The sequence below is a fragment of the Pristis pectinata genome, chromosome 34 (genome assembly GCF_009764475.1).
Source record: "Pristis pectinata isolate sPriPec2 chromosome 34, sPriPec2.1.pri, whole genome shotgun sequence".
In the NCBI taxonomy this organism is placed as follows: Eukaryota; Metazoa; Chordata; class Chondrichthyes; order Rhinopristiformes; family Pristidae; genus Pristis; species Pristis pectinata.
Genome location: NC_067438.1, coordinates 4,031,232 through 4,057,943, shown reverse-complemented (window position 1 = coordinate 4,057,943; position 26,712 = coordinate 4,031,232). Strand labels below are relative to the sequence as shown.

Below are 26,712 nucleotides of genomic sequence, written 5' to 3'. Positions count from 1 at the left end.
GAATGTTGCAGATACCCAACAGCTCTGAAGCTGTTGATAACGACCAAACTCAAACTGAGAAATTGGGAGCTGTTGAGCATGGAGTCATAAGTGCATGTAGTTACTGGAAGATGCTGTTGAGATCTGGAAGAGAAGAGAAGATAAACAAGAGAGCCACTCAGGTAACATTTCAGTGCTTGGGTAAACCCCCATCTGCAGTGCTCCCTTGTAGGCCCATCTCTGGATCGGGGCACAGAGGATCCCACAATCATGTTGAAGGAGATGGGGTGAGTTCTTTCACCAGTACATGCATCTGAAAGTTTGAGAGGGAAATGGGCCAAATACAGGCAAATGGGATTGGCGTAGATGGGCATATAGGTCGGCATTGACAAGTTGGGCTGAATGGCCTGTATTTGTGCTGTATGACTCAATGAAGTGATGTCAGGGGAAGAGGCAGATCCTGCCTTTATTCTCTCCATCCTTCTCCCCCATTTACAGCTCCTCCTGAGACACCTGCTGAGGACAAGCCGTTACTAACCTCTCCCAGCCAGTAGCAGCGCCACTTGTGACCAGCTGACTGCTGGTGTCACAGATGTTCCCCCTGTTCTCTCCACCCTTCCCTCCTCTCCACAACGGAAACCATCTCTGACCTGAGCCACTTTGAAATATTGCTGATGATGGGTCAGAGTCTACCTGAAACTCCGGCTGTGCCCAGTGACGTGCTGAGCATTCTCACCATTTCAGTGTCACTGAATAAAGGAGTAACATACAGCACGGAAACAGGCCCTTCTGCCCAACTCGTCAATGCCGACCATGTTGTGTCCTTCAGCTCGTCCCATGTCTCCACATTCGAGATATCCTTCCAATCCTTTCCTATCCATGTATCTGTCTAAATGTCTTCTAAATATTGTCATTGTTCCCGCCTCTACCATTTCATCTGGCAACCTGTTCCACACTCTCACCTCCCTTTGTGTGAAAAGCTTGCCCCTGAGGTCCCCTTTAAATTTTTCCCCTCTCACCTTAAACCTCTACCCTCCAGCTTTAGATTCACTACCCTGAGAAAAACACTGAGACAACCTACCTTGTCGCTGCTCCTAATGATTTGATGTCCATCTGTAGGATCACCCCTCAGTGTCCTATGCTCCAGGGGAAAAAATTCCCAGCCTCTCTAGTCTCTCCTTAAAACTCAAGCCCTCCAGTCCTGGTAACATCTTGTGAAACTTTTCTGTACCAATTTCAGCCTCATGACATCCTTCCTATACCCAGGTTACCAGAACTGCACACTGTGCCATCAATGCGTTCTCACCAATGTCTTGTACAGCTGTTACATGATGTCCCAACTCCTGTATTCAGTGCCCTCATTGATGAAGGTAAGTGTGACAAACGCCTTCTTCACTACCCTGCCCACCTGTGTCTCCACTTTCAGGAAATGATGTACCTGTAGCCCTTCTTCGCTCTCTGGGTACCGATCATCTACTGAGTAAGTCCTGCCCTGCTTCAACTTACTAAAGTGCAACTCCTCACACTTGTCAGAGTTAAATTCCATTTGCCATTCTCTGACCCACTTCCCAAATTGGTCGAGATTCCCTTGAAAACTGAGATAGGCCTCTTCACTGCCCATACACCACCGGTTCAGGTGTATTGTCTGCAAACTTACCAAGCATGTTAACAACATTGTCATCCAAATCGTTAATGTAAATGACAAACAACAGCGGACCCAGCACCGATCCCTGTGGCACACCACTCGTCACAGGCCTCCAGTATAGTAACAACCCTCCATCGCCACCCTCTGCCTCCTCGCACTGGGCCACTTTTGTATGCAATTGGCCGCTCACCCTGGATCCCATGTGATGTAACCTTCCAGACCAGCCGACCATTCGGGACCTTGTCAAGGGCTTTGCTGAGGTCCATGTAGACCACAACTACCACCCTGCCCCTGTCAACCCTCTTGGTCACCTCATCAAATAAATCAATCAAATTCGGTATATGACATGGAAGCAGGCCCTTCGGCCCTTTGATGAATGTGCACAGATTTAAGGTGGGAAAGGAAAGTTTAACGGAGATTTAAAGGCATGTTTTTACACAGAGAGTGGCAGGGGCCTGAAACGTTCTGCCAGGGGAGGCGGTGGAAGCAGATACAACAGCAATATTAAAGAGGTACTCAGACAAATGTGAACAATCAGGGAATGGAGGGAAATGTAGCATGGGCAGGCAGATGGGATGAGTTTAATTTGGCATCATGGTCGGTACAGACATGGTGGGCCGAAGGGCCTGTTCCTGTGCTGTACTGTTCGTCGTTCTAGCTTCTAATTCTTATTTTTAATCATGATCTGTTTTTTCCATGAATGCACAGGGAGCATTTGGTCATGGGTCTGCAGTAGGAAGGGAGGATGGTGTGACACCAGTCATGGACGTTGCTGAGGGAGGGGCGGGGTTTGAGGTTGAGGTGGAACACACCTCTCTCTTGGGTACAGGGTGTCCCTCCTCTGCACGTCCGTGAGGAGTGTTCGCAATGAAGGAATTAATGGACGAAAACAAACGTCGAACGGGAATGAGTCAAGGACAATGGAAGTGGACAAACCAGATATCTTTGTCCTTGCCGTGTGGTGGAAGGAATGGAGTCGCCGTTTGTGAGACTGTTTTTGCGGCCACCATTTTGTGAACTGTCTTGTGAACTGGTTTTGCTCAGGGAGAACTGGATCAAAGCAAATAAAAGTGGTCACAATGAGGATCCTACTGATAAGCTGCTAAACCAGAGATCATTTCCAACCGAGAAGGGAGATGTTCTTTGGTAAGAACGAAAATGCAGGTTCATGAATCGGGCAGTCTGTGTCTGTGATCAGAGGGACGCTGAGCCCAGCAACTGGCTGACGTGGCTAAACTGATTGGACCTGGTCTGACTCAGGGAGAACAAAGAAAGGGACATGAGGCACAAGTCCTTACTAGGGAGAAGAGCAACAAAGTGATGCTGCCTTGGACCAGAGCCAATGAAAAGCTGACACCGCTGAGCAAGATAGGCCAGAACCAGAGAAACACAACAGTATGAACTGATAAGGAAAGAGAATGAGAATGAGGTGCTTCGGACGCAAAGCAGCGACGACTCCGGAGACTAACGATCGCAAGGAAGACCCCCATGGCAGGGGCGGGCACAAGAAGGATCAATCGTTTGGCCAACGGGAGATCCCCTATTTCAGTCTTACACGTTGGGGTGGTGGTCTGAGTGAAAGTTGGTACGAAGGGAACAACAGCATTCAAGACGTTATTGACCAGAGGTCAACACTACTTATGTGGATATTTGCGTAGATACAAGAAAATGTGGGTTTTCAATGAATTCAGTATGTGCGGTAATTTACCTGACCAATGTCAGTTTGTTCTCGGTCAATAGGAGTCCCGGTGGCGTGCCTGGTAACCTCGGTGCTCACACCACACTCACCCCCACTTCCATCCAGCCCCGACCTGCCGCTGGCCGTCAGGCAGCCCAGCTGCTCTTTTCGGGGAGTAGGTGCAGGGACCCCACGGGAACCCGCTCCACAAACCCGTGGCCTGTCAGCACCGGAGGACCCGACATCCTGGTCGTAGGCGAGGTCAACAATTGGCAGGAGAAGTCTAAACCTTCATGAAGGAAAGTTGGTGCCCGCTCACCTGCCAATCGTAGCTCAAAATCAAAGACCCCACCCACCGCGACATTCTCTCTTCTCCCCCTCCCAGTGGGCGGAAGATACAACAGCCTGAAAGCACCTACCACCAGGTTCAAGGACAGCTTCTGTCCCGCTGTTATAAGACCTTGAATGGACTGCTTGTATGGTAAACATGAACTCCCGATATCACAATGTACCTCATCATGCACCTGGAGTGGATTCTGAGGGACAGGATCTACCAATATTTGGAGAGACCAGGGCTGATTCGAGACAGTCGGCATAGCTTTGTGCGTGGCAAGTCATTTCTGACAAGTTTCTTGGAGTTCTTTGAGGAGGTAAGCAAGAGGGTAAGTGGGGGCAGGGCACCGGATGTTGTCTATATGGACTTTCTCAAGGCCTTTGACATGGTCCGTCATGGCAGGCCAGTCTGGAAGGTCAGATCGCATGGGATCCAGGGGGAGATAGCGGATTGTATTCGTAATTGGCTTATTGGGAGGAAGCAGAGGGTGATGGTCGAGGGGTGTTCCACCGACTGGAGGCCTGTGTCTCGTGGTGTGCCACAGGGGTTGGTGCTGGGAACTTTGTTGTTTGTAGTTTATATAAACGATTTGGATGTGAATGTACAAGGCATGGTTTGTGAGTTTGCTGATTGTACCGAAATCGGCGGTGTTTTGGACAGTGTAGACGGTTATGAAAAATTTAAGGTAGGTCTTGATCAGCTGTGTTTTTGGCCCGAGGATTAGCAAATGGCTTTCAATCCGGAAAAATATGAGGTATTGAATTTTGAGAGATCAAACCAGAGTAGGACTTATACCGTGAATGGCAGGAACCTGGGGAGTGTTATGGAACAGAGGGATCTGGGAGTGCATGTGCGTAGCTCACTGAAAGCGGTGTCACAAGTAGATAGGGTGCCGGAGAAGGCGTTTGACATGTTGGCCTTCATCAGTCAGGGCACTGGGTTTTGTAGTTGGGAAGTTGAAAAAACAAGTAGTCTTTTCACCGGGTAGGGGGTGCTAAAAACAAGAGGGCAGGATTTTAAGATTAGAGGCGGGAGATATAACAGGGACATCAGCTGCCAGAAATAGTGTTTGAGGCGAGCACATTAACAATGTTTAAAAACCATCTTGAGAAGTCCATGGATAGGGGAGTTTTAGAGGACTATGGACCAAACGTGGGCAGATGTGACTAACTCGCTGTGCAACACAGTCAGCATGGATGAGCTTGGCCAGTTTCCATGCTGTGTGGTTCTATGACTCTGGGACACCAAGTAAGATGGAGCTTCAACACGAACACCTTTTGGTTCAGACCGGCCTCAATATCCATTTGGTCCTACATGAGTTGTAGAAATGTGTCAGGATCTGTCAAACACCTTCGTCGTCAGAGGGCTTTGCAGCACAGGAGGGGCAGGTCGATGGAGGACCCTCACTGTGGACATTAAGTCCGATTCTCCCGGATGTTTCAGTGAACCAGTCTCCGATGACTTAGAGCTCGGTGTCCAAACGCACACGTTTGCAAGGGTTCCCTACGTTTTGCTAGTGAGATTGGAGTGACCTTGGTGATGGAGTGGAGGTATTGCCGTTTGGAAGTTTCCCATTGGTCCTGGGGATCAGCTCCTCTCCAGGGGCAAGATTGTTGGCGGATGCTGTGTCTGTGAACGAGCCACACGGAGACAGGAGCTGGAGATAGACAAGGGCTTTATCCAACGCAACAAGCTGGCCTTTCGGAGGAAAGTCTCGAAAGAATCTTTTGGAAGAAGCTCTGCTTGTAGTGCCGAATAAAGACCTGCTGACAGAAGCTCAGCTTGTGCTCCGCCAAAGTCACTCAGCTCCTGACTCCATTACAACCTCGGTCCAAACTTGGACAAAAGGGCTGAACTCTAGAGTGAAATGAGAGTAACTGCCCTTGACATCAAGGCAGCATTTGATCAAGAATGGCATCAAGGAGCCCTGGCTAACCTGCAGTCGATGGGAATCAGGGGAACACCCTCCACTGGTTGGGATCATCCCTGGCACAAAAGAAGATGGTGGCAGTGTTTGGAGGCCATTCATCTCTGCCACAGGACATCTCTGCAGGAACTACTCAGGGTAGTGCCCTCGGCCCAAACATCTTCAGCTGCTTCATCAATGACCTTCCTTCAGTCGTGAGATCAGAAATAGGGATGAACACAGACGGTTGCACAATGTTCAGCACCATCTGACACAACTCAAATGATGAAGCAGCCCACAACACAAATGCAGCAAAACCTGGACAATATCCAGGCCTGGGCTGAGAGGTGGCAAGTAACATTCCCACCACACAAGTGCCAGGCAGTGATATCTGAAGAAGGAATCTCTGAGAATCAGAAGGAAAGCGGGAAAGTTGGTAATATGGTCAAACTCGGTGTCGCACAAACTGGGAAATTATGGGAAAATGAGGCCAAGAGAGAAGGTCACGTTAGAAGAAGCAGTGCAGCAGTTAGATCGGGGAAGTGTTCAGACCGCAAGGCGGAGCAAGTTGGAGCAAAGATCAACAGGTGAAGATTGGAGTGCAAACGAAGTGCGGGAGAGTTTATCATTCGATAAGCAGAGTCACGACAGAAAATAAAGATCATAAACTAAAACAGCAAATTATGTAAGAGAACGGGGGAAATGGCTGTCAGGCAGATTGAGGCAGCACCCGCAGAGATAAACAACGGTCAAATACCACAAAGGAACTAGGTTCCTTGTGAATTGTTTTGAAACTGTAAAAATTGCATGTGACCGTTGTAACATGAATACTGTGAAGCGCCGGACGTTTTTTAGATCAGCGGAGGATCTTTGAGCTCAAGTCGGTGTTCCCCAGTGTACACTGTAACAGGGCCTAAATAAACTGACCTTTTCGAGAAACTCACCCCTGCTGTCTGGGATTTTCTTTGTGTGCTGTCCCGATCTGAACCGTATTTAAGAGGGAGACAGAGTCCCACACTCCCCTTGTGGACGAAGCGATGTTGCGGAAGCGGCCTGATAAAGAGTGTGAGGCTGGGCGGCAAGTGGGGAATCCAGCCCAGTGTGCCTGCCATCTGGGATTGAAGGGGTTTATAGGGCAGGCAGGGTGAAACTATTTCCACTTGTGGGCACAGCCCAGAAGAAGGGAGACCGGACCTTACATTGGAGACGGGCCGTAGATGGATGAAGTGAGGATGCTTCTTCACACGAAGGGCGGTAGAAATCAGGACTTCACCGAAAAGCTGAATGTTTTCCACACTGTGACGTGTAACGTCCAGTCCTGTGCTTTTTCCTGCAGACACATCTCAGTCATCGCCGCTGCATCTGTCTCCTTGCAACACAATATTCTCTCCACAGCCCCTGCGACATGACATTCACTGATTTAATAGTTGCTCGACATTTATATTTAACTACCGTTTTACGCCCCAATCTGCCTCTCTTTATTGGGTCTCTCTTTCAGCCCTGTCTTGGACTGAACCAGGCTTTTCTCTCCGGATTCATTGATGTTCAGACCTGTTCAATGTTTTTCCGTTCCCTCCCTGATGTGGAAATGGCAACGTTACCTTCCCTCTGGACACTAGCAGCAAAATAACATTGACTCCCTGAGACTGCAGCGTATCTATTGGCCAGTCGCGGTACTGCAGAGTTTCGGCAGCTCCCCCGAGAGTGAAAGGAAACTGAATCAGGAAGTGCGTGGGGTTTACATGGCTTCGAAAGGCCAGCTCGAGAGTTGGACCGAGGAGGCAATTTGTCCCGTCTGCCTGGATTTTTTCACCGATCCGGTTATACTGGACTGTGGACACAACTTCTGCCGCTCCTGTATCACACGGTGTTGGGAAAGGGAGGAGAGAAACTCCTGCCCGGAATGTAGAGAGGTGTTTGAGGACCCCACCCTCAGGGTAAATCGGGCCTTAGCAAGTCTGTCTGAGAAAGCTCGAAAATTAAACTTGAATCCGATAAAGCGGGAAAGTAAACTTCACTGCGAGGAACATCAGGAAGAACTGAAGCTGTTTTGTGAAACGGACCAGAAACTGATCTGTGTTATTTGTAGAGATGCGCGGGAACACAAAGTGCACAGCTTCCTGCCGATTAAAGAAGCTGTTGAAATCTACAAGGTGAAAATAACCCGGTTTTCATCAACTTTTACTCTCTTGCATCTTTATTGTCTAATTCCTTTACTCTCTGATTTGCAGGATCAGATTAAATCTTCCATAGAATCTCTCACAAAAATGAAATCGGACATCCAGGAAATAGAGCAACAACAGAAAGAGAAGATCTCCGGAGTTCGGGTGAGGCCTCCCTGTGCAGAATTTCTGATCGTGTTGTGTAGTTTTGTTCCCTTTGATGCACAGTCGCAGAGTAACGCAGCTCCAGTGACCTGGGTTCGATCCTGACCCTGACCTCTGGTGCTGCCTGCGTGAAGTTTGCATGTTCTCCCTGTGATCACGACTGTTTTCACCCACAACTTAAAGATATGCTGGTTGCACGGTTAATTGGCTGCTGTAGTTACCCTCGTGAGGCTGGGAGGTTTGTGAATCACGTGGGAGTTAATGGGCATGTGGGTGAGAATAAGTTTCAGGGAGGCCTGAGTGAATGTATTTAATGGGATTGGTCTGAGAACCAGCATTGACTTTGATGAGCTGAATGGTCACCTTCCATGCCATAAGGGAAAACAACGGAGAAATATTGTAAATTACACTTCACATTTTCACTTGACAGGAACAGTCACACAGCCTTCAGTCCCACATCACATCCCAATTTGCTGAACTGCATCAGATTCTCACTGAGAAAGAGCAGAGCTTACTCAGAGATCTCAGGGAAGAAGAGAAGAAGATTCTAAATCCAATGGAGAGAAATCTTCAAAAGATTCAAGAGAATTTAAATTCTATTCAGGAGAAGCTCACAAAATTACAGGAACGGATGAATGAAGAAGACAACGTGATATTTCTCAAGGTGAGAGATGACATTACAATTTGGTTCAATTGAACTACACAGTTACAAAATGGGACGAGATATATTTAAAAGGACTGCAGTGTTTACCAATCATTGTCAACTGAGTTAGATAAGACAAATGTTTTGACTGTTCAGGGCAATTGTTGTCCACAAACCTGCCTCCCACAAACTCTGTACCTCACATGACATTCTGTAACCTTCTCAGGAATGCATCCTGGTGATCTGGACACTGAGCTGGTGATTATCTCTGTGATTTCCATATATAATATCCCCTGAAACTCACAATAGAATCCAGTTACATGCACATGCTGTGAGTGCGTCTGTTGCAGTGGGTGTGAGAGATTCTCTGTGGATCAGTGGGAACTGAGGTTGAATTCCAGAATATGACAGACAGATCGGATTTATCAGCTATATCTGGTTTTCATCAGGTTTGCAGTTTTAGGGAAATTTGCACTGTCTGTTTTCTTTTGCAGATATCTTCCGCATGGGATTATATCCCATTTTACATCATAGAGAGGCCACTTGGTCCATCTTATCCTATCAATTTACCACCTTCACCAGCCTCCTCCTACCTGCTCACCACACCCATGAACAGTGCCCCCAACTCCATGGTCCCTCATGTGTTTATCCAACTTCTCCATTACATTCAGTCTCTGCTGTCTGCTTCAACCACACCTGTGGCGGCGAGTTCCACCTTCTCTTCACTGCATTTCTGACATGATTTATTGAAGACCACCTACCATTTTATCTTTGACTTTTGGTTCCCCAACAGCAAAGATACGTTCTGCTCTCCCGCCAAAACAAATCCGTTCGTAATCTGAAATTCCTCCACTTGATCATCCCTGACATCATATCCAGAGAAAAATGCACAACTTGTCCAGCCTTTCCTGTAGGTTTCATCCTCTCAGTTACGGCACAACTTTCATAAACATTCGTTGTGCTTTGTCCCGTGTTTCTATGTCCCTTCTGCAATATCCTCTGTCTGTGTCAGCGGGAGTGCGAGTTGGGACATGGGAATTTTCAGCAGCATGTGATAACTTGGGTCAAATTCCTGCTGTCAGGATGTGGACGGTCAGTCTCAGTCAATTCAGATTTGTGTTTTATTTATTTCAGGAGGAAGCTCGTCGGAAGAGGAGGTAGGACATGGTCTTGACTGAAACCGAGCATGGATTTGTAAAATAGTTCAAATATCGCTGATGCTCAGTTTATAACCGGCTGTTTAATATTTGCAGGATCAGTGATGTTACGCAGAAGTTGCCAGTGACTGATGGTGCCCTCCCGGTTGAAAAATTCGATCACCCCTTTTTGTTGAATCCAGCGTTGAGGGAAATGTTTGATACAATTAAGCGAGGTAAAACATACAGTTTGCTTTGCCCTTGGTTGTGAGACACTTTTAAGTAACATAGACGCAATGATTAGCGGTAACAATGGGCTGAATGGGAACTGAAGTTTTATTCAAGCACCAACCCCACCTGCTGGGAAGGGTCCTGTCACATGGTAGGCTGGAGAAATCAGATCCCTGAACACAGCGACGCAGGAGCACAGTACGACCAACACACGGTCCGTTAGATGAACCAGTGCATTCTGAACCCACCCACACTCCACAAACACGCCAACACATGAGTTTGAATCCTCCCAGAGTAGCCGGGAATCATAGGAATTATATAAGCACACACAGCCTAACCGGCCTGGAAAAGTTCCCCTCACGCACACAAGGAGGATTGTCAGATGTGGCCACAGCCTCCACAATCTACAATGTTAGTTCCCCTCACTAACCTGGAATCCATTCTCTTCAGACCCAGTGATTTTATTCATTTGAGCAACTCACACACATGCCACACATTGTCAACACACATCATACATGTGGAGACACACAGTAACACACAAATACTTCAATATGCACACTCGTCTATATTTACTTCAATACACAGAGAGAGAGAGAGAAACACATACCCAGCCGCACAGTCAGAGTAGGACGCACAGTCAGAGACACAGATACATATTTCTATTGAGGAATGAAACCTGCCGCCCTTACCCAGTTTGTCTGTTATGTGGCACTGAACTGCCCTCTGAACTGACTCGTCACATCATCAGTTCACGGACAGCCTCCAGGGTGAGGTTCCTCAGGAGGATGATCTGGGAAGGGGTTTGACAGATGTTTAACCCCAGGGACTTCAACGCCCATTTGTAGCCATTAAACTGTGTACAGTCTGTTGTTGTACACTGAGGCTCCAGTTACAGCTTTAGTTCACTTGATTTCTCCTCTCCCCGCAAAACCGACCGTGCTGAGGCAGGTGGGTGGAGTGTTTGACCAGTTCAGAAGCCGGGACCTCCCTCCACTGAATCCCCAGCGTTTCTGCAGTTGTCAGATCCTCGTTTCCTCCCCTCGGGCGGCTTTTTTATCGACTCAAGAAACAGTCAGAAGCTGCGATCCCACCAGCAGCAATTCCACCACATCCCCAGTATGTCGACAACTCTTTAGCGCCATAGAGTTACGCAGCACGGAAACAGGCCCTTCGGCCCATCTCATCCATTCCAACCAAGAAGTCTTCCTGAGCAAGCCCCTTTTGCCTGCGATGTCCCATACCCTTCTGAACGTATTCAATTCATTCACCTGTTGAAATGTCTTTTAAAACATTGTAACTAGACCTGTTTCTACAGCTTACTCTGGCAGAAAATTCCACATCCCCACCTCCCTCTCTGTGAGATTCCCCACAGATCCCTTTTAAATCTTTACCCTCTTGCCATAAATCTTTTCCCACTAATTTTAGATGACCCAATCATGGTAAAAAGACTGTGAGCATTCACCTTATGTGTGCCCCTCATGATTTTATTCACCTCAATAAGGGGTCACCCCTCAACCTCCAATGCTCCAAGGAAATAACCCCAGCCTATCCAGTCTCTGCTTATAACCCAAACCGTCCACTCCTGGTAATGTGCTCCTTCATCTTCCTGTCCAGCGAAATGACATTCTTCCAATCATTGGCCAACCAGAATTGCACACAATACTCCAAGTGTGGTCTATCAACAAGCTGTACAGTTCTAACATGACATCTCAACTCCTTTACTCAATGCCCTGACTGATGAAGGCAAGAATACCAAAAGCATTCTTCACTAGCCTGTCTATCTGTCTTTCCGCTTTCATGGAATTATATTCTCATACCCCTAGGTCTCTGTTTTACAACAATCTCTGCCATTTACAATACAGTACACGTTAAAAACAAAAACATAATGCAGAATAAAGTATTATAGCTGCAGGGAAGTGCACTGCAGGTAGACAGTAAGGTGCAAGATCAAACAAGGTAGATTGTGAGGTCAAGAGTCCATATCATCGTATGAGGGAACCGTGGGACAGAAGCTGTCCTTGAGCCTGTTGGTATGTGGCCTCAGGCTCCTGTATCTTCTGCCTGATGTGAGAGGGGAGAAGAGAGAATGACCCGGGTCGGTCATTCTCACCAAGGCAGTGACAGGTATAGAGTCCATGGAGGCTGGTTTCCGTGTTGCGCTGGGCTCTGTCCACAGCTCTGTGCAGTTTCTTGCGGTCCTGGGCAAAGCAATTGCCATACCAAGCCGTGATGCATCCAGATAGAATGCTTTCTATGGTGCATCGATAAAAATTTTTGAGTGTCAAAGGGGACTTGAAAAATGTCTTTAGCCTCCTGAGGAAGTAGAGGGGCTGGTGAGCTTTCTTGGCCATGGCGTCTACGTGGTTGGACCAGGACAGGCTATTGGTGATTTTCACTCCAAGGAACTTGAAGCTCTCAACTCTCTTGACCTCAGCACCATTGATGTAGACAGGTGCACTATACCGCCCCCTTTCCTGAAGTCAATGACCAGCTCGTTTGTTCTGCTGACATTGAGGGAAAGGATATTGTCATGACACCATGTCACTAAGATCTCTGCCTCCTTCCTATCCTGTGACTCATCATCATTTCAGATACGCCCTATTACGGTGGTATCATTTGCAAACATGAAGACGGAATTCGAGCAGAATCTGGCCAGGCAGTCATGAATATTTTGGGAGTAGAGAAGAGGGCTGAGGACGCAGCCTTTTGGAGCACCAGTGTTAAGAATAATAGTGCTGGAGGTGTTGCTGACGATCCTCACATTGCGGTTTGCTGGTCAGAAAGTCCAGGATCCTTTTAGATTTGGATGCACCACGGCTTGGTATGGAAACTGCTCTGCCCAGGACCGCAAGACGGAGGTATTGAGTCACAGGTCTCGGAGTTTCGTGATGGGTTTGCTTGGAATAATAGCGTTGAAGGCGGGGCTGTAGTCAATAAGAAATACTCTACCGTAGGTATCTTTACTGTCCAGATGATCGAGAGCTGAGTGTAGGGCAAGGGAAATGGGGTCCACTGTTGACCTGTTACGGCGGTAGGTGAATTGCCGTGGGTCAAGGTTGTCTGGGAGGTTGGAGTTGATGCGTGCCATGACCAGCCTCTCAAAGCAATTCGTGATGGTGGATGTCAGAGCCACAGGTTGGTAGTCATTCAGGCATGTTACCTTGATTTCTTTGGTACCGGGATGATAGTGGGCTTCTTAAAACACATGGGAACCTCAGATTGAAGCAGGGAGAGGTTAACTGTGGTGGCAAATACTCACGGCAGTTGAGCAAGATAAACTGCATCTACCATTCCCTGGACCAGTTTCCCAGTTTCCCCTGACTACACCAACAGTACGAGGTCGAGAGGGTTAAGAGCTTCACGCTCCTTGGAGTGAACATCACCAATAGGCCGTCCTGGTCCAACCACGGAAAAGCCATGTCCAAGAAAGCTCACCAGCACCTCTACTTCAACAGGCTCAAGACAGCTTCTATCCTGCTGTTGAAAGGCCTTGAACAGTTCCCTAGTACGATAAGATGGACTCTTGAACTCACAAACTACCTCATTATGACCTTGCAACTTATTGTCTCCCTGCACTGCACTTTTTCTGTAGCTGTGTCACTTTAGTCTGCATTATGTTCCGTTTTACCTTGTTCTAGCTCAATACACTGTGTGATGAATTGACCTGTACGAACGGTATGCAAGACAAGATTTTCCCTGCACTTCGGTACAAGTCACAATAACGACCCAATTCCAATTCCAGTTCAATTAATCCAGATACTGCTGTAATCTAGATAACATTCTCCACTGTCCACTATACCACCAATTTTGCTGTCATTTGCAAACATTTAACCATGCCTTCTACATTCTCTTTCCAAATCGTTAATGCAGATGACCAATAACAGTGAACCCAGAACCGATCCTTGTGGTACACCACTGGTCACAGGGCTCCAGTCTGAGAAACAACCCTCTACCACCCCCCTCTGGCTCCTCCCACCAAATCAACTTTGTTTCCAATTGGCTCGCTCACCATGTGATCTCACCTTCTGGACTGGCCTTCCATGCGAGTCCTTGTCAAAGGCCTTGCTAAAGTTCATGTGGACAATGTCTACCACCCTGTCCTCGGCATTCCTCTCTGTTACCTCTTCAAATAGCTCAATCACATTTGTGGGGTGGGATTTCCTACACACGCAGACATGCTGACTGCCCCTAATCAGTCCTTACCTTTCCAAATGCTGGTAGATCCTGTCCCTCAGAATCCCTCCGGTAACTTTCCCACCACTGATGTCAGGCTCAGCAACCATCAATTTCCTGGCTTCTACTAGCAGCCTTTCTTAGACAATGGCACAACATGTGCCACACTCCAGTCTTCCAACACCTCACCTGTGGCTAAATGTGAGGCAAATATCTCTGTCAGGGTCACTGCATTTTCTTCCATAATCCTGATGTCTGATGATACACTTGATCAGGCCCCGGTGATTTAACCACTGTAATATGCTTTTTGAGACCACCAGCACCTCCTTGTTTTACTGTGGTTATGTTCCAACACATCATTATTCATTTCCCTTAATTCCTTTGCTTCCACGACCTTCTTCGTGGGAAACACAAATGAGTAATATTCATTTCAGACAGCACCCCTTCACCTTCCCGAGGCTCCACATACAAATGACCACACTGGATCTTAAGGAGACCTATTCTCTCCCTTGTTTCTCTTTAGCTCTTAATATACGTGGAATGTCTCAGGATTGTCCTTAATCTTAACTGCCAGAGCTCTCACATTTTCCTTTTACCCTCCTGATTTCCCTCTTAAGTGTACTCATATATTCACATGTGTACACAATCACAGAGTGCCTGAGATCCAGCCTGTGACAGGAGGGTGACATTCAGGTATACCGCTGTTGGAGCAACAATTCTCAATAATACAAATCTGTTGTGAAAAGTCATTGATGCAAACCTTCCCTTCTGGTTGTACCTGCTCTGTCCAGTCCATTCCTCATACGGCCTTGATCATGCACGTCTGGAGGTAATGAGGACTTGTTGCAATTGTACAGGTCCTTGGTGAGACCGTAGACGGAGGAAATTGTATTTTTATTGTCACATGTACTGAAGTACAGTGAAAAACATTGTTTTCCATGCCATCCATACAGATCATTTCATTACGACAGTGTATGGAGGTACAGAGAATGTGCAGTGTAGGCAGATTATAAGGTGCAAGGCCGTAATGAGGTAGATTGTGAGGTCAAGAATCCATTTTATCTAATTTGTAGGACATTCAATAGTCTTAGTGAGATAGAATCTGTCCGTGGGCCTGGCGGTACGTGCTTTCAGACTTTTGTATCTCCTGCCCGATGGGAGGGGGGTGAGAATAGAGAATGTCCCGGGTGGGTGGAGTCTTTGATTATACTGACTGCTTTACAAAGGCAGGGAGAAGTACAGGCAAGATTCCATGGATGGATGCTGGTTTCTGTGATGTGCTGAGGTGTGTCCACAACTCCCTGCAGTTTCTTGTGGTCTCAGGCAGAACAGTTGCCATACCAAGCCGTGATGCATCCAGATAGCATGCTTTTTCTGGTGCATCGATAAGTATTAGAGAGAATCAAATGGGACATATCAAATATCTACCGCCTCCTGAGGAGGTCAAGGCGATGGTGAGCTTTCTTAGTCGTGGCACCTACGTGATTGCACCAGGACAGACTGTTGCTGATGTTCACTCCTTGGAACTTGAAGCTCTCAACCATCTCGATCTCAGCACCATTGATGTAAATGGGAGCGTGTGCACAGACCCCCTTTCCTGAAGTCAATGACCAGCTTGTTTGTTTTGCTGACATTGAGGGAACGGTTGTTGTCATGACACCATGTCACGAGGGTCTCTATCTCCTTCTTCTGCTCAGATTGACATTTTTTCGTGATTCGGACCACTCGTTGTCAACTGCTGACGTGAGATGGAGTTACAGCAGAACCTGGCCACGCAGTCGAGAGTGTACAGGGAGTAGAGTAGGAACATAGAACACAGCCTGTGGGGCACCAGTGCTCCAGTTAATCGTGGAGGGGGTGTTGCTGCCTATCCTCACTGATTGTGGTCTGTTGGTCAGAATGTCAAGGATCCAGTTGCAAAGGGAGGTGTTGAGTCCCAGATCTAGGAGTTTAGAGATGTGCTTGCTGTGTACAGTTCGGTCCCCTGAACTAAGAAGGACAAAGCAGCATTGGAGGCAGACGGAAGGAGATTCACCAGGGTCATTACTGGGGTGAGAGGGTTTTCCCTGTCAAGCCAGGCCTGGACAGATTGGGTCTGTACTCCATGAAGTTTAGAAGAATTAGGGGTGAGTTTATTCTAACATAAAAGATCCAAAGGAGCTTGGCCAGGTAGATGTTGGGATGTTTTCACGAGTGAGAGAGTCACGGACAAGGGGACATAGTTGCAAGTTAAGGGTCCGGTCATTTGAAACTGGGGTATGTAGAACTTTCTTCTCTCAGACAGTAGTGGATCTCTGGAATTCTCTGCCCCTGAGGGTGGTAGAGGCCTGATTATTGAATGTATTTATGGCGGAGATAGAGAAATATTTGGAAGATCGAGGAATTGAGGGTTATGGGGAACTGACACAGAACAGGAATTGATGCCAGCATAGATCAGTCATGGTCATATTGAATGAAGGGGCTGTTCCTGTGCTGCACTGTTCTATGTTCCATGTTCCATGTTTCGAAGAATGAGACGAGATCTCAGGGAAACACAAAATTCTTTCAGGGCTCAACAAGCAGGAAGCAGGGAGGATGTTTCCCCTGTCTAAGGAGTCGAGAGTCAGGGGTCACTGTCTCAGAATGGGGGGTACCTTCAGAGGATGGTGTATCTTTGGAATCCTCTGCACTGGAGGGCTGTGGGGTCTCAGTCATTTAGTTCATTTAAAGTCATATAGAGTTAAATTCGTACTGCAGAGAAATGGGCCCATCGACCCACCAGGTCTGTGATGACCTATTTCCCCATCCAACGTCTCCCCAAAACTGAAGTTCTCCGATCCAGACAACTTCCTGGGGAATCTCCTCTGCTCTCTCCTGCACAATCACATCCTTCCCATAGTGTGACGAGGAGAATTGAGCACGATACCCCGGGTGTGACCTAACCAGTGTTTTGTAAAGTTGCAGCATGACGTCCCAACTCCTACATTCTGAAGCCCGACCTATGGAGGCTGGAATATCATAGAGTCACAGAGCAATACAGCAGGGAAACAGGCCCTTCGGCCCAATTCGTCCATAACGAACAAGGTGCCCACCTCAGCTCATCTCATTTGTCTGCACAGGGCCCAAATCCTTCCCAACCTTGCCTGTCATCATTTCCCTGCCCCAGGCCTCTTCTGTGCCAGTTCCACAGAGCCCCCAATTTTCCCATGTTACAGAAGATTATGCAACTCATTTTATAGCACAATGCAGAAGAGGAGGTGCTGGAGGTCTTCAAATGCAGGAAGGTTGATAAATACCCGAAGCCTGATCAAGTGTATCCCAGGACATGGTGGGGAGCTCTGGAAGAAATTGTGGGGTTCCTTGTGAAGATATTTGTATCATCGATATCTACGGGTGAGGTTCCAGAAGACTGGAGGGTGACTCATGTTGGGCCTTTATTGAAGAAAGGCTGCAAGGTAAATTCTGGTAAGTGCAGAGCGGCCAGTTTAACATCGGTGGTGGGGACGGTAATGTAGGGAATTCTGAGAGATGGGATCTGCATGTACCGGGTAAGGCAAGGTCTGATTATGGATAGTCAGCATGACTCTCTGCATGGGAAATCCTGCTTCGTAAATGTGGTTGAGTTTTTTTGACTATTTTATTAAGAAGATGGATGAAGGAAGTGCCGTAGACGTTGCCCACATGGACTTTATCAAGATACCACATGATAGGCTAGTCCACATGGACTCTATCAAGATACCACATGGTAGGCTAGTCCAGAAAATTAGATCACATGATTCAAGGGCGAGCTGGCCAATTGGATACAAAATTGGCCTGGTGGTCGGAGACAGATGGTTGTGGTGGAGGGTTGTTCTTCAGACTGGAGGCCGGAGGCCTGTGACTAGCGGTGTGCTGCAGGGATCAGTGCTGGGTCCGCTATTGTTCATCATTCAGCATGGTTCGTAAGTTTGTGGATGTGACTAAAATTAGTGGTATGATGGACAGTGAAGAAGGTTATCAAAGATTACAATGGGACCTTGATCAACTGGGCCAGTGGGCAGAGGAATGGCAGATGGAGTTTAATTCAGAGAAATGTGGGGTATTGTATTTTGGGAAGGCAAAGCAGGGCAGGACTTACACAGCAATTGGTAGGGCCCTGGAGAGTGTTGCAGAACAGAGAGACCGAGTGCCGAAGGTACACAGTTCCTTGTAAGTGGCGACACAGTTAGACAGGGTGGTGAAGAAGGCGTTGAGCACGATTGCCCTCATCGGTCAGAATATTGAGTTCTGGAGCTGGGACGACCCGTTACAGCTGTACAAGACGTTGGTCAGGCCACATTAGGAGTCCGGTGCACAGTTCTGGTTACCCTGCTGTAGGAAGGATGTCATTGAACTGGAGAGGGTGCACAACAGATTTCCAAGGATGTTAACGGGACTGGAGGGCTTGGGTTATAAGGTGAGGCTGGATCGGCTGGGACTTGTCTCCCTGGAGGGCAGGAGGCTGCCAGTGGAAGCTGTAGATGTGGGTACAGTTATAAAGTTTTGAAAGATATTTTGACAGGTACAAGGATAGGAAAGCGGTTTAAAGTGATAAAGGGCCAAACCCAGGCAGTTCAGCAACTTAGTCTGCACAGACGAGTTGGGCTGAAGAGCCTCTTTCGCTGCTACATAGCTCTCTGATTTCATGATCTCCTCTTTAAATATCTCCAGTAATCACTCCGCCCACTCCCCTCCCCTTCCATCTGCCTCCGTCTCCACCACCTCCCAGCAAGAGCTCTCGTTACCACGCCCGACCTCTCCATCCCCACCCACAGTCTCTCCACCCTCCTCACTCTCCCCACTCGCTCTCCCCGTCCACACGTTACTGTCTCACCCCCTCCCGACAATCTCGGGAAGCTCCCTTTCCACTGACATCTTTTAAAACACCCACTGACTCCCACGGTTACCTTGGCGACACCTCTTCCCACCCTGTCACTTGTAAGGATGTCATTCCCTTCTCTCAGTTCCTCCGTCTCCGCCTCATCTGTTCCCATGATGAGGTTTTCCACTCCAGGACATCCGAGATCTCCTCTGTTTTCAGAAAACGGGGTTTCCCCTTCACCATCATCAACGCAGCCCTCACCCGCATCTCCTCCATTTCCCGCACGTCTGCCCTCACCCCATCCACACCCCTTCCCTACGGTATAACAGGGAGAGGGTTTCCCTTGTCCTCACCTCCAACCCCGAGCCTCTGCTTCCAACACATCATTCGCGGAAACTTCCGCCATCTCCAACTGAATTCGACCATCAGGCGCATATTCCCCTCCCCTCTCCACTCCACTTACCTAAAGGATCGTCCTCTCCACTCCCCTCTACTCCCGTCCTTTGATTTCCTTTCCCCCTCTGGCCGCATTGCCCCTTCTCTTTCCCCTCTCCGCCCCCATGACCTGCCCCTCACCCACACCTTCCTCCCTCTGGTTCCCCACCTCCTTCCCTTTATTCCATAGTCCACTGTCCTCCCCGATTAGAATCCATCTTCTTCAGCCTTTTGCATCTTCACCTGATCACCTCTGAGCTTCTCACATTATTCCCACTCCCCCCACCAACCTCCCTTCCCCCCCCCCCCCCCCACCTCACCTGGACTCACCGATCACCCGCCAGCAGCTCCCCCTCCCCCACCCTTTTATTCCGGCTTCTCCACTCTTCCTTTCCAGTCCTAATGAAGGGTCTTGGCCCGAAACGTCGACTGTTTTATCCCCTCTACAGATGCTGCCTGACCCGCTGAGTTCCTGCAGCGTTTGGTGGGTGAAACTCCCCGCTCCGTCCCTGAGAAAACCCCCCGGAGAAGTTTGTTGTCCATCGGGTATAGATGCGGGTATAGAAACCCCGGGAAAGGTTTGTGCGGCTGAGACTGTCCCTGATGCCGAGCGGCCTCTCCCCCGGTGCCGGGATCCCGCTTCCCGAGTCTCCTCCCGACCCCCGGGGACTCTCTAATTCTCTGCTTCTCCCCCCAGTCTCCGTGACCCTGGATGTGGAAACGGCGAGTCCGCGGCTCGAGGTGTCTGAGGATCGGAAGAGTGTGAGACGGACCCGGACCCGGAAGGATCTGCCCGACACCGGGAAGAGGTTCACAGTCTGGGAATGTGTGCTGGGATCGGAGGGATTCACATCGGGGAGACATTACTGGGAGGTGGAGGTGGCGAGGAGTCGGAGCTGGAGTCTGGGAGTCGCCGCAGAGTGTGTGGAGAGGAAGGGATGGGTCGGACTGATCCCGGAGAGCGGATTCTGGACTATCGGGCGGTGGGCTGACGAGTTTTACGTGAACACCTCCCCTGGATCCCGTCTCCCTGCCGGTCCCATCCCCGGGAGGGTGGGAGTTTATCTCAGTTACGAGTCCGGGACAGTTTCATTTTACAGCGCAGACACCAAGTCCCATCTCCACACTTTCACTGGGAATAAATTCACGGAGAAACTTTATCCTTTCTTCGGGACTTGGGATGGAAACCAGTGGCTGAGAATTTGCTCCTGTTCCGCTCCGGATCTGTAATCGGCTCGGGTCCCGGGTCCGGCGTCAGGAGGAAGCCAATGTAAATATAAATATGAGGAGAGTGAAATAAGCACGAATTGACATTAGAACTGTCGACCCATTAATTTTAACGCGTTAACTGCATCCGTTCTGCCGAACACAAATACTTCTGTGAAAATAGAAAGATTTAGCAGCGGGTGGTGGCTCCCCCGGGTCCTAAAGGCCACTGGGTCAGAAAAAGTGCCGCCAGAGGTGGTGCTGACTGGAAGGAAGGGAGGTAAAGTTGTGAAGGGAGGAGGTGTAAATATGAGGGAGGGGCTAAAATTGGAAATGACCAGAAGTGAGAGAAGGAAAGCTGAATGCTGGGAATGTGGGATACAATCATCTGTCTCAATTCAATGTCGATGCACGATGGCTGCAACGTGCCCAGTCAGAGGATGAGGCGCTGTTCCCCTTGCTTGGTGTAGGCTCGTTGGAAAAGTGCAGGAGACCAAAGGCAGAATTCAGCCTGAGAGTGGGATGGGGAATCAAAGTTATATCAGTTGGAAGCTCAGTTCCCCCAGTTATTGGTATTCGTTTATTATTGTCACGTGTACCGATCGTACAGGTCAATTCATTACACAGTGCTGTTACATTGAGTTAGTACAGAGTGAATTGAGGTAGTACAAGTAAAAACAATAACAGCACAGAGTAAATTGTCACAGAAACAGAGAAAGTGCAGGGCAGGTAGAAAATGAGGTGCAGGTCACAAGGTAGATCGTGAGGTCAGAGTCCACCTCATCGTATCAGGGAACCATTCAATAGTCTTATCACTGTGGGTTAGAATTTGGTGGTTTGGGCCATCCGGCTCCTGTATTTTCTGCCTGATGGAAGAGGAGAGAAGAGAGAATGACGCGTGTGTGTGTGGTCTTTGATTATTCTGGCTCCTTCGCCAAGGCAGAGAGAGGTAAAGACAGAACTCCAGGAGGGAAGGCTGGTTTCCGTGATGTGCTGGGTTGTGTCCACAACTCTCTGCAGTTTCTTGCGGTCCTGAGCAGAGCAGTTTCTGTACAAAGCCGTGATGCATCCAGATAGTATTCTTTCTATGGTGCATCAATAAAAGTTAGTGTGTCTCAAAGGGGACAGACCGAATTTCGTTTGCCTCCTGAGGAAGTAGATGCCCTGGTGAGCTTTCTTGGCTGTGACATCTACGAGATTTGACCAGGACAGGTTATTGGTGATCTTCACTCGCAGGAACCTGAAGCTCTCAACCCTCTCGACCCCAGTTGACCGAACGGTAGTGTTCTGGAAGGTTGAAGTGGTGAACGAGAACACAAAGCAGCACCGATACAGACATAGAAATCATAGGACAGTTCAGCACAATATAGGCCCTTCGGCCCACAATGTTGCGCCGACCCTTAAACCTCACCGAAGATTATCTAACCCCTTCCTACCACATTTCCCTCTATTTTAAATTCCTTCATCTGCTTATCTGGAAATCTCTTTAATTTGACCAATGTACCTGCTCCACCACCACCCCAGGCAGCTCATTCCACGCCCCAACCACTCTCTGGGTAAAACACCTTCCTCTGATATCTTCCTTGAACTTTCCAACCATTAATTTAAAGCCATGCCCTCTTGTATTGAGCACTGGTGCTCTGATGAAGAGGCGCTGGCTGTCTACTCTATCCATTCCTTTTAATATTATTGACAAATCACAGACATGATATCCCTACGAAAGCGGTGAGGGAGGGGTCTGGCTGCGACTGCAACAAGGAATGTTCCACGTATTCTACAGAGAGGCAGGCAGAGCCTGGATCCCAACCGGTTCCCACATGGAACCAATAATTCGGTTTAGTACTCATTTTTATGAGATCTGTTCAAAAGGAAATATATCTGTTGTGAAAAAAGGAAATACTGGAAACACGCAGCAGGTCAGGCAGGGTCTGTGGAGAGAGAAAACGTAACGTCTGACGGAACTGATTCCAAAGCTGCCTGACTGGCTGCGTATTTCAAACATTTTCTTGTCCTTTTATTTCGTTTTTCAGCATCTACGTTTACGGAAATGAATCTGATGTTCTGGCATTCTGGAAAAAATACGGCAGTTGGTTCACCGTTGCTCATTGACTTCAGGAGAGGGGGCGGTGTACATGCACCTGTCTACGTCAATGGTGCTGAGGTCGAGAGGGTTGAGAGCTTCAAGTTCCTTGGAGTGAACATCACTAATAGCTACTCCTGGTCCAACTACGTAGACGCCATGACCAAGAAAGCTCACCAGTGCCTCTACGTCCTTGGGAGTTCAAAGAAATTTGGTGTGTCTCCATCGACCCTAACCAATTTTTATTGATGCACAATAGAAAGATTCATATCTGGATGCATCACAACTTGGTATGGCAACTGCTATGCCTGTGACTGCAAGAAACTGCAGAGAGTTGTGGACACAGCCCAGTGCATCATGGAGACCAGCCTCCCCTCCATGCACTCTGTCTATGCATCTTGCTGCCTTGGTGAAGTAGCCAAATTCATCAAAGACCCCACCACCTGGGTCATTCTCTCCTCCCCTCTCCCATCAGATAGAACATAACAGGAGCCTGAGGGCACATACCACCAGGCTCAGGGACAGCTTCTATCCCACGGTTATAAGACTACTCAACGGTTCCCTTATACGATGAGATGGACTCTTTTGACCTCGCAATCTACATTGTTATGACTTTGCCCCTTGTTGTCTACCAAAGCACTTCCCTGCAGCTCTGACATTTCTCTCTGTATTTTGTTGTTTTTATGCTGCACTTTGTAATGAATTCACCTGCATAAATGATATGGAAGACAAGTTTTTCACTGAACCTCGGTGCAAGTGACAATAATAAACCAATAGCAGTAATGCCCTGAATTCAGGGAGACACAACAGACCGCAGATGGTGGATTGTGGAGAAAAGAAACTGCTGGCAGAACTCAGTCGGTCAAAAATGCAGAGTCCTGATGCAGGGTCTCGAGTTTAGGGTTAGGGGCTTCTTGCTGCCTTGCGAGAAGGTTTCCTCGCCTGACACTTCCCCTCCATCTGCAGTGGCCGAAGAACCCTAAACAACGTTTCGGCTGGACACCCTTCATCTGGATTTCTCAGTTATTCCCTGAACGAGCAACTCTTTATTTTGAGACTGTGATTCCTGGTTCTAAACCAACTCCGAGGAAATACCGCCTTGCATCTGAACATTTTTTTTTTAAAAATCAGATGAAGGGTTCTGTACCTGTAACGTTAACCGTTTCTTTTTCCACAGATGTTGCGTGTCCCGCTGTTTTTATCACCTTGCATTAGTAGTTTCTTGTCGTCTTTGTTCATCTCTTCTTAAATTCCAAGGTTACAATTGTTCCAGAGCAATTTGTAGGACCCATTCTTAAAGCTTTCTTTATAAAAATGCACCATCTCCGGCCCCAGGACAGCGTATGGGGTGATATGTTATCTATCGAGGAAAGTTCTGACGACAAGGGCACCTCTCATCGCACGCCACCCAAACAAATTGTTTCTGCCTCTTGAGCAGATCAGGTGGTGAGTTCTACCTGGCACAGAGGGGTTTAATGTAGGGATTAGGAGCACTGAAAAATGCAGCCTGATAAGGCTGTGATTAAGCTTTGCAACAGCACATTGGAACAGAGGGAAACAATGGCATAAAGAAATTGCATATACCAAGTTGAAAGAAACTGGAAATAAATGTGTGGGGAACAGGGAAAAATACGGAATAATAGTATCTATCTTTCAATTATAAATCAGGGGAGAGCGCGAACGCAGTCCCCCACTACCATAAATTTTGCAGTCGAGTATCCCGCATTTGGGGACATCGCAGGCTTCAGCACACCCGAAGAGCAATGGGATAGCCTCGTCCTGGGAGAACATTTTTTTTTAAATCCAGAATAGACTTTCTTCATCATAAAAAAACAAACTGTATACAACAATAAAACAGTGCAAACATTTACATTCGTGTACTGATCCGTCATTAGTGTTACATTTTTATAAAAAATCACAGCACCGATGCCACTCGTGTGGCTCCCTGGGGGGGCTACACCACGCCCAAGTTTACAATATTTAAGGGGCTTTCTCGCCAAAAAAAAAAGAGACAACGAGCCAAGGGGACGGGAAAGAATAGAATAATGCGGCAGATGGACGCCAGCAACCTCTCCTCGTCAGAGGATGAAAGCCGCAGCCGGAGCCGGCGACGGGGGCAGAGGAAGCGGCAGAATGGAGAAGGGGAAACAGAAGAGAAAAAAAACAGACAGGAAGAATGGAGGGAAGACCCCTGAGTGCCTAGCCCAGCTCCCGGAGACCGGGAGCAGCACTGAGGCTGTCGCCCGCCCCCCCCCCCCCCCCCCACCCTGCCGGCTCCGGGAGACCGGGAGCAGCAGTGCATCCGATGCACCCCAGCACCGGGAGATGAAAGAAACGGGACCACCAGAGAAAAGGACAGGGGCACAGGCGGATCTTCCCCAGTGGAACCTCCAGCCTCGCCAACAAGGGACCCCACATCCAGGGGGAGACCACTCCCAATATCTGAGCCTGGAATCGGTGATGCAGTTCACCAAAGCTGTAGACATGAGGGGGCAGGACAAATGAAAAGGGATTGAGTGTGTGGTTCTGAACTCCAAACGAGCATCTCTAAACGTGCGCAGTGTGAAGAGCACTGTGTGATGTGTTAACGCCTTGCAGTTCCTCGCCAAGGTCAAGGCGGGTGTGACTTGCTTCCAAGAGTGCGGGCAGCCGCACCTCCGCAACTATCAGAGGTGGTCACGATTGTTGTCCCACGGACGGTCGGTGTGGTCGGGGGGCAATGATTGTCGCGCTTCTGGCCTGGGGATTCTGATGCGGCGGGGGGGGGGGGTAACTTCTCGATCACTGTCAGAGAGGTGGTGGGGGGGGTGCTGCTCCTCGTGGCAGGTATGAAGTACAGGAACTCTCCGCTCCGGTTAATTAACGAGTACATCTCGCCCGTTCGCAGCGAGCAGCTGGCCGTCCTCCAGCTGCTCCCACCGCTGCTGGCGACGTCCCGGCCGGTCGTTCTGGCCGGCGACTTCAACTGCATCTTCGATATAGCTGGATGATCCGGCAATGCCGACAGCAGACTGCACAGCACCTCCAGACTCCCCATGGTAACGATAAAGGATACCAAGTTGCGCGACGCCTTCAGCACCCCTGCAGGCGGAGCACAGCCTCAACCCATCTGGTCGAGATTGGAAGGCTCAGCCCGGTCCCGGATCGACTTCCTCTTCAAGTCGGAGCCAATCACGGTCAGATCCACCGACGTCACACCGGTGTTCTCCTCTGACCACCGTCTCCTTCGGGCCTCCTGTCACCTTCAGGAGGAAGTTGAACGTCAAGCTGCTGACCCCAGAGACCATTGAGGAACTTAAGAGGGATTACGCAGGTTGGAGAACCGTGAAACCCCTCCTTGACTCCCCTGTGCACTGGTGGGAAGCGACAAAGGAGAACATTAAGAGGTTCTTCGTCCGCAGAGGGATCCAGAAAGCAAGACAGTCAGAGAGAACTGCCCCAACTCTAGACAGACCTGCAGCAACTCCTTCTTCCGCAGTCAAGGGGGGTGGATGTGAGGGAGGAACTCCGAGAGGCAAAGAGCTGGCAAGCCCACCTCCATGCCTCCGAATCCTCTAAGATTATCTTCTGATCCAGGGTTTGCTCCATGGAGCGGGATGAGATGTGCTCACGTTTCTTCTTCCAAAAGGTGCACAGGGGGAGCTCTGTGATCCATAGCCTTAAGGAAGAGGACGGCTCAGTAACATCCTCACAGACAGACAAATAAAGGATCTGCAGATCCTTCTCTGTCAGTCTGCACGACAAAAAGGCCACAGACAGCACAGCCTCCCAGAACTTCCTGTCCTCTATCACAGAGGTCTTAGATGACAGCAAGCAGAGAGTCTGGACCATCCACTGATGCTGGAGGAGCTGACTGGCTCCGCCCGTACCTTTGATTTGAATAAAACTGCCGGAAGCGACTGCTTACCAGCGGAGTTATACTCGGCTCTGTGGGACTGGATGGGCCCGGACCTGCTGGAAGGATACAAAGCTATGCTCCTGTCTGGCAGCATGTCAGAATCCATGAGGAAGGACATAATTACCCTCATCTACAAGGAGAAGGGGAGATGATGGACATCAGAAATTGGAGACACATCTCACTGTTGAATGTGGATTATAAGATCCTGTCCAAGGCCATCGC

General features: G+C 48.7%; 1 protein-coding gene and 1 non-coding gene across 2 annotated transcripts; one reads left to right on the top strand and one right to left on the bottom strand.

Annotated features, from left to right (window-relative positions):
- Positions 1 to 7,284: 7,284 nt before the first annotated feature.
- On the top strand, positions 7,285 to 20,720 carry LOC127585829 (E3 ubiquitin-protein ligase TRIM39-like). The gene is made up of 9 exons (XM_052043527.1): positions 7,285 to 7,695; positions 7,774 to 7,869; positions 8,300 to 8,533; positions 9,647 to 9,669; positions 9,766 to 9,884; positions 12,471 to 12,654; positions 14,910 to 14,916; positions 17,271 to 17,496; positions 20,004 to 20,720. Exons 1-9 carry the CDS (start codon positions 7,285 to 7,287, stop codon positions 20,534 to 20,536), a joined length of 1,833 nt encoding a protein of 610 aa, XP_051899487.1. The 3' UTR covers positions 20,537 to 20,720.
- A 3,537-nt stretch (positions 20,721 to 24,257) lies between these two features.
- Positions 24,258 to 24,424, bottom strand: LOC127586154 (U1 spliceosomal RNA). The gene has a single exon (XR_007958659.1). It is a non-coding gene; the product is annotated as a U1 spliceosomal RNA (small nuclear RNA).
- Positions 24,425 to 26,712: the final 2,288 nt, after the last annotated feature.

Bases quoted from the DNA above. Each gene is read 5' to 3' on its own strand.
- LOC127585829 (XM_052043527.1), top strand. From the start codon at position 7,285: ATGGCTTCGAAAGGCCAGCTCGAGAGTTGGACCGAGGAGGCAATTTGT. The intron at 9,885-12,470 runs GTAAAACATACA...TCATCATTTCAG, and splicing joins GTTTGATACAATTAAGCGAG to ATACGCCCTATTACGGTGGT. The intron at 17,497-20,003 runs GTAAGTGCAGAG...TTCTCCCCCCAG, and splicing joins AGGCTGCAAGGTAAATTCTG to TCTCCGTGACCCTGGATGTG.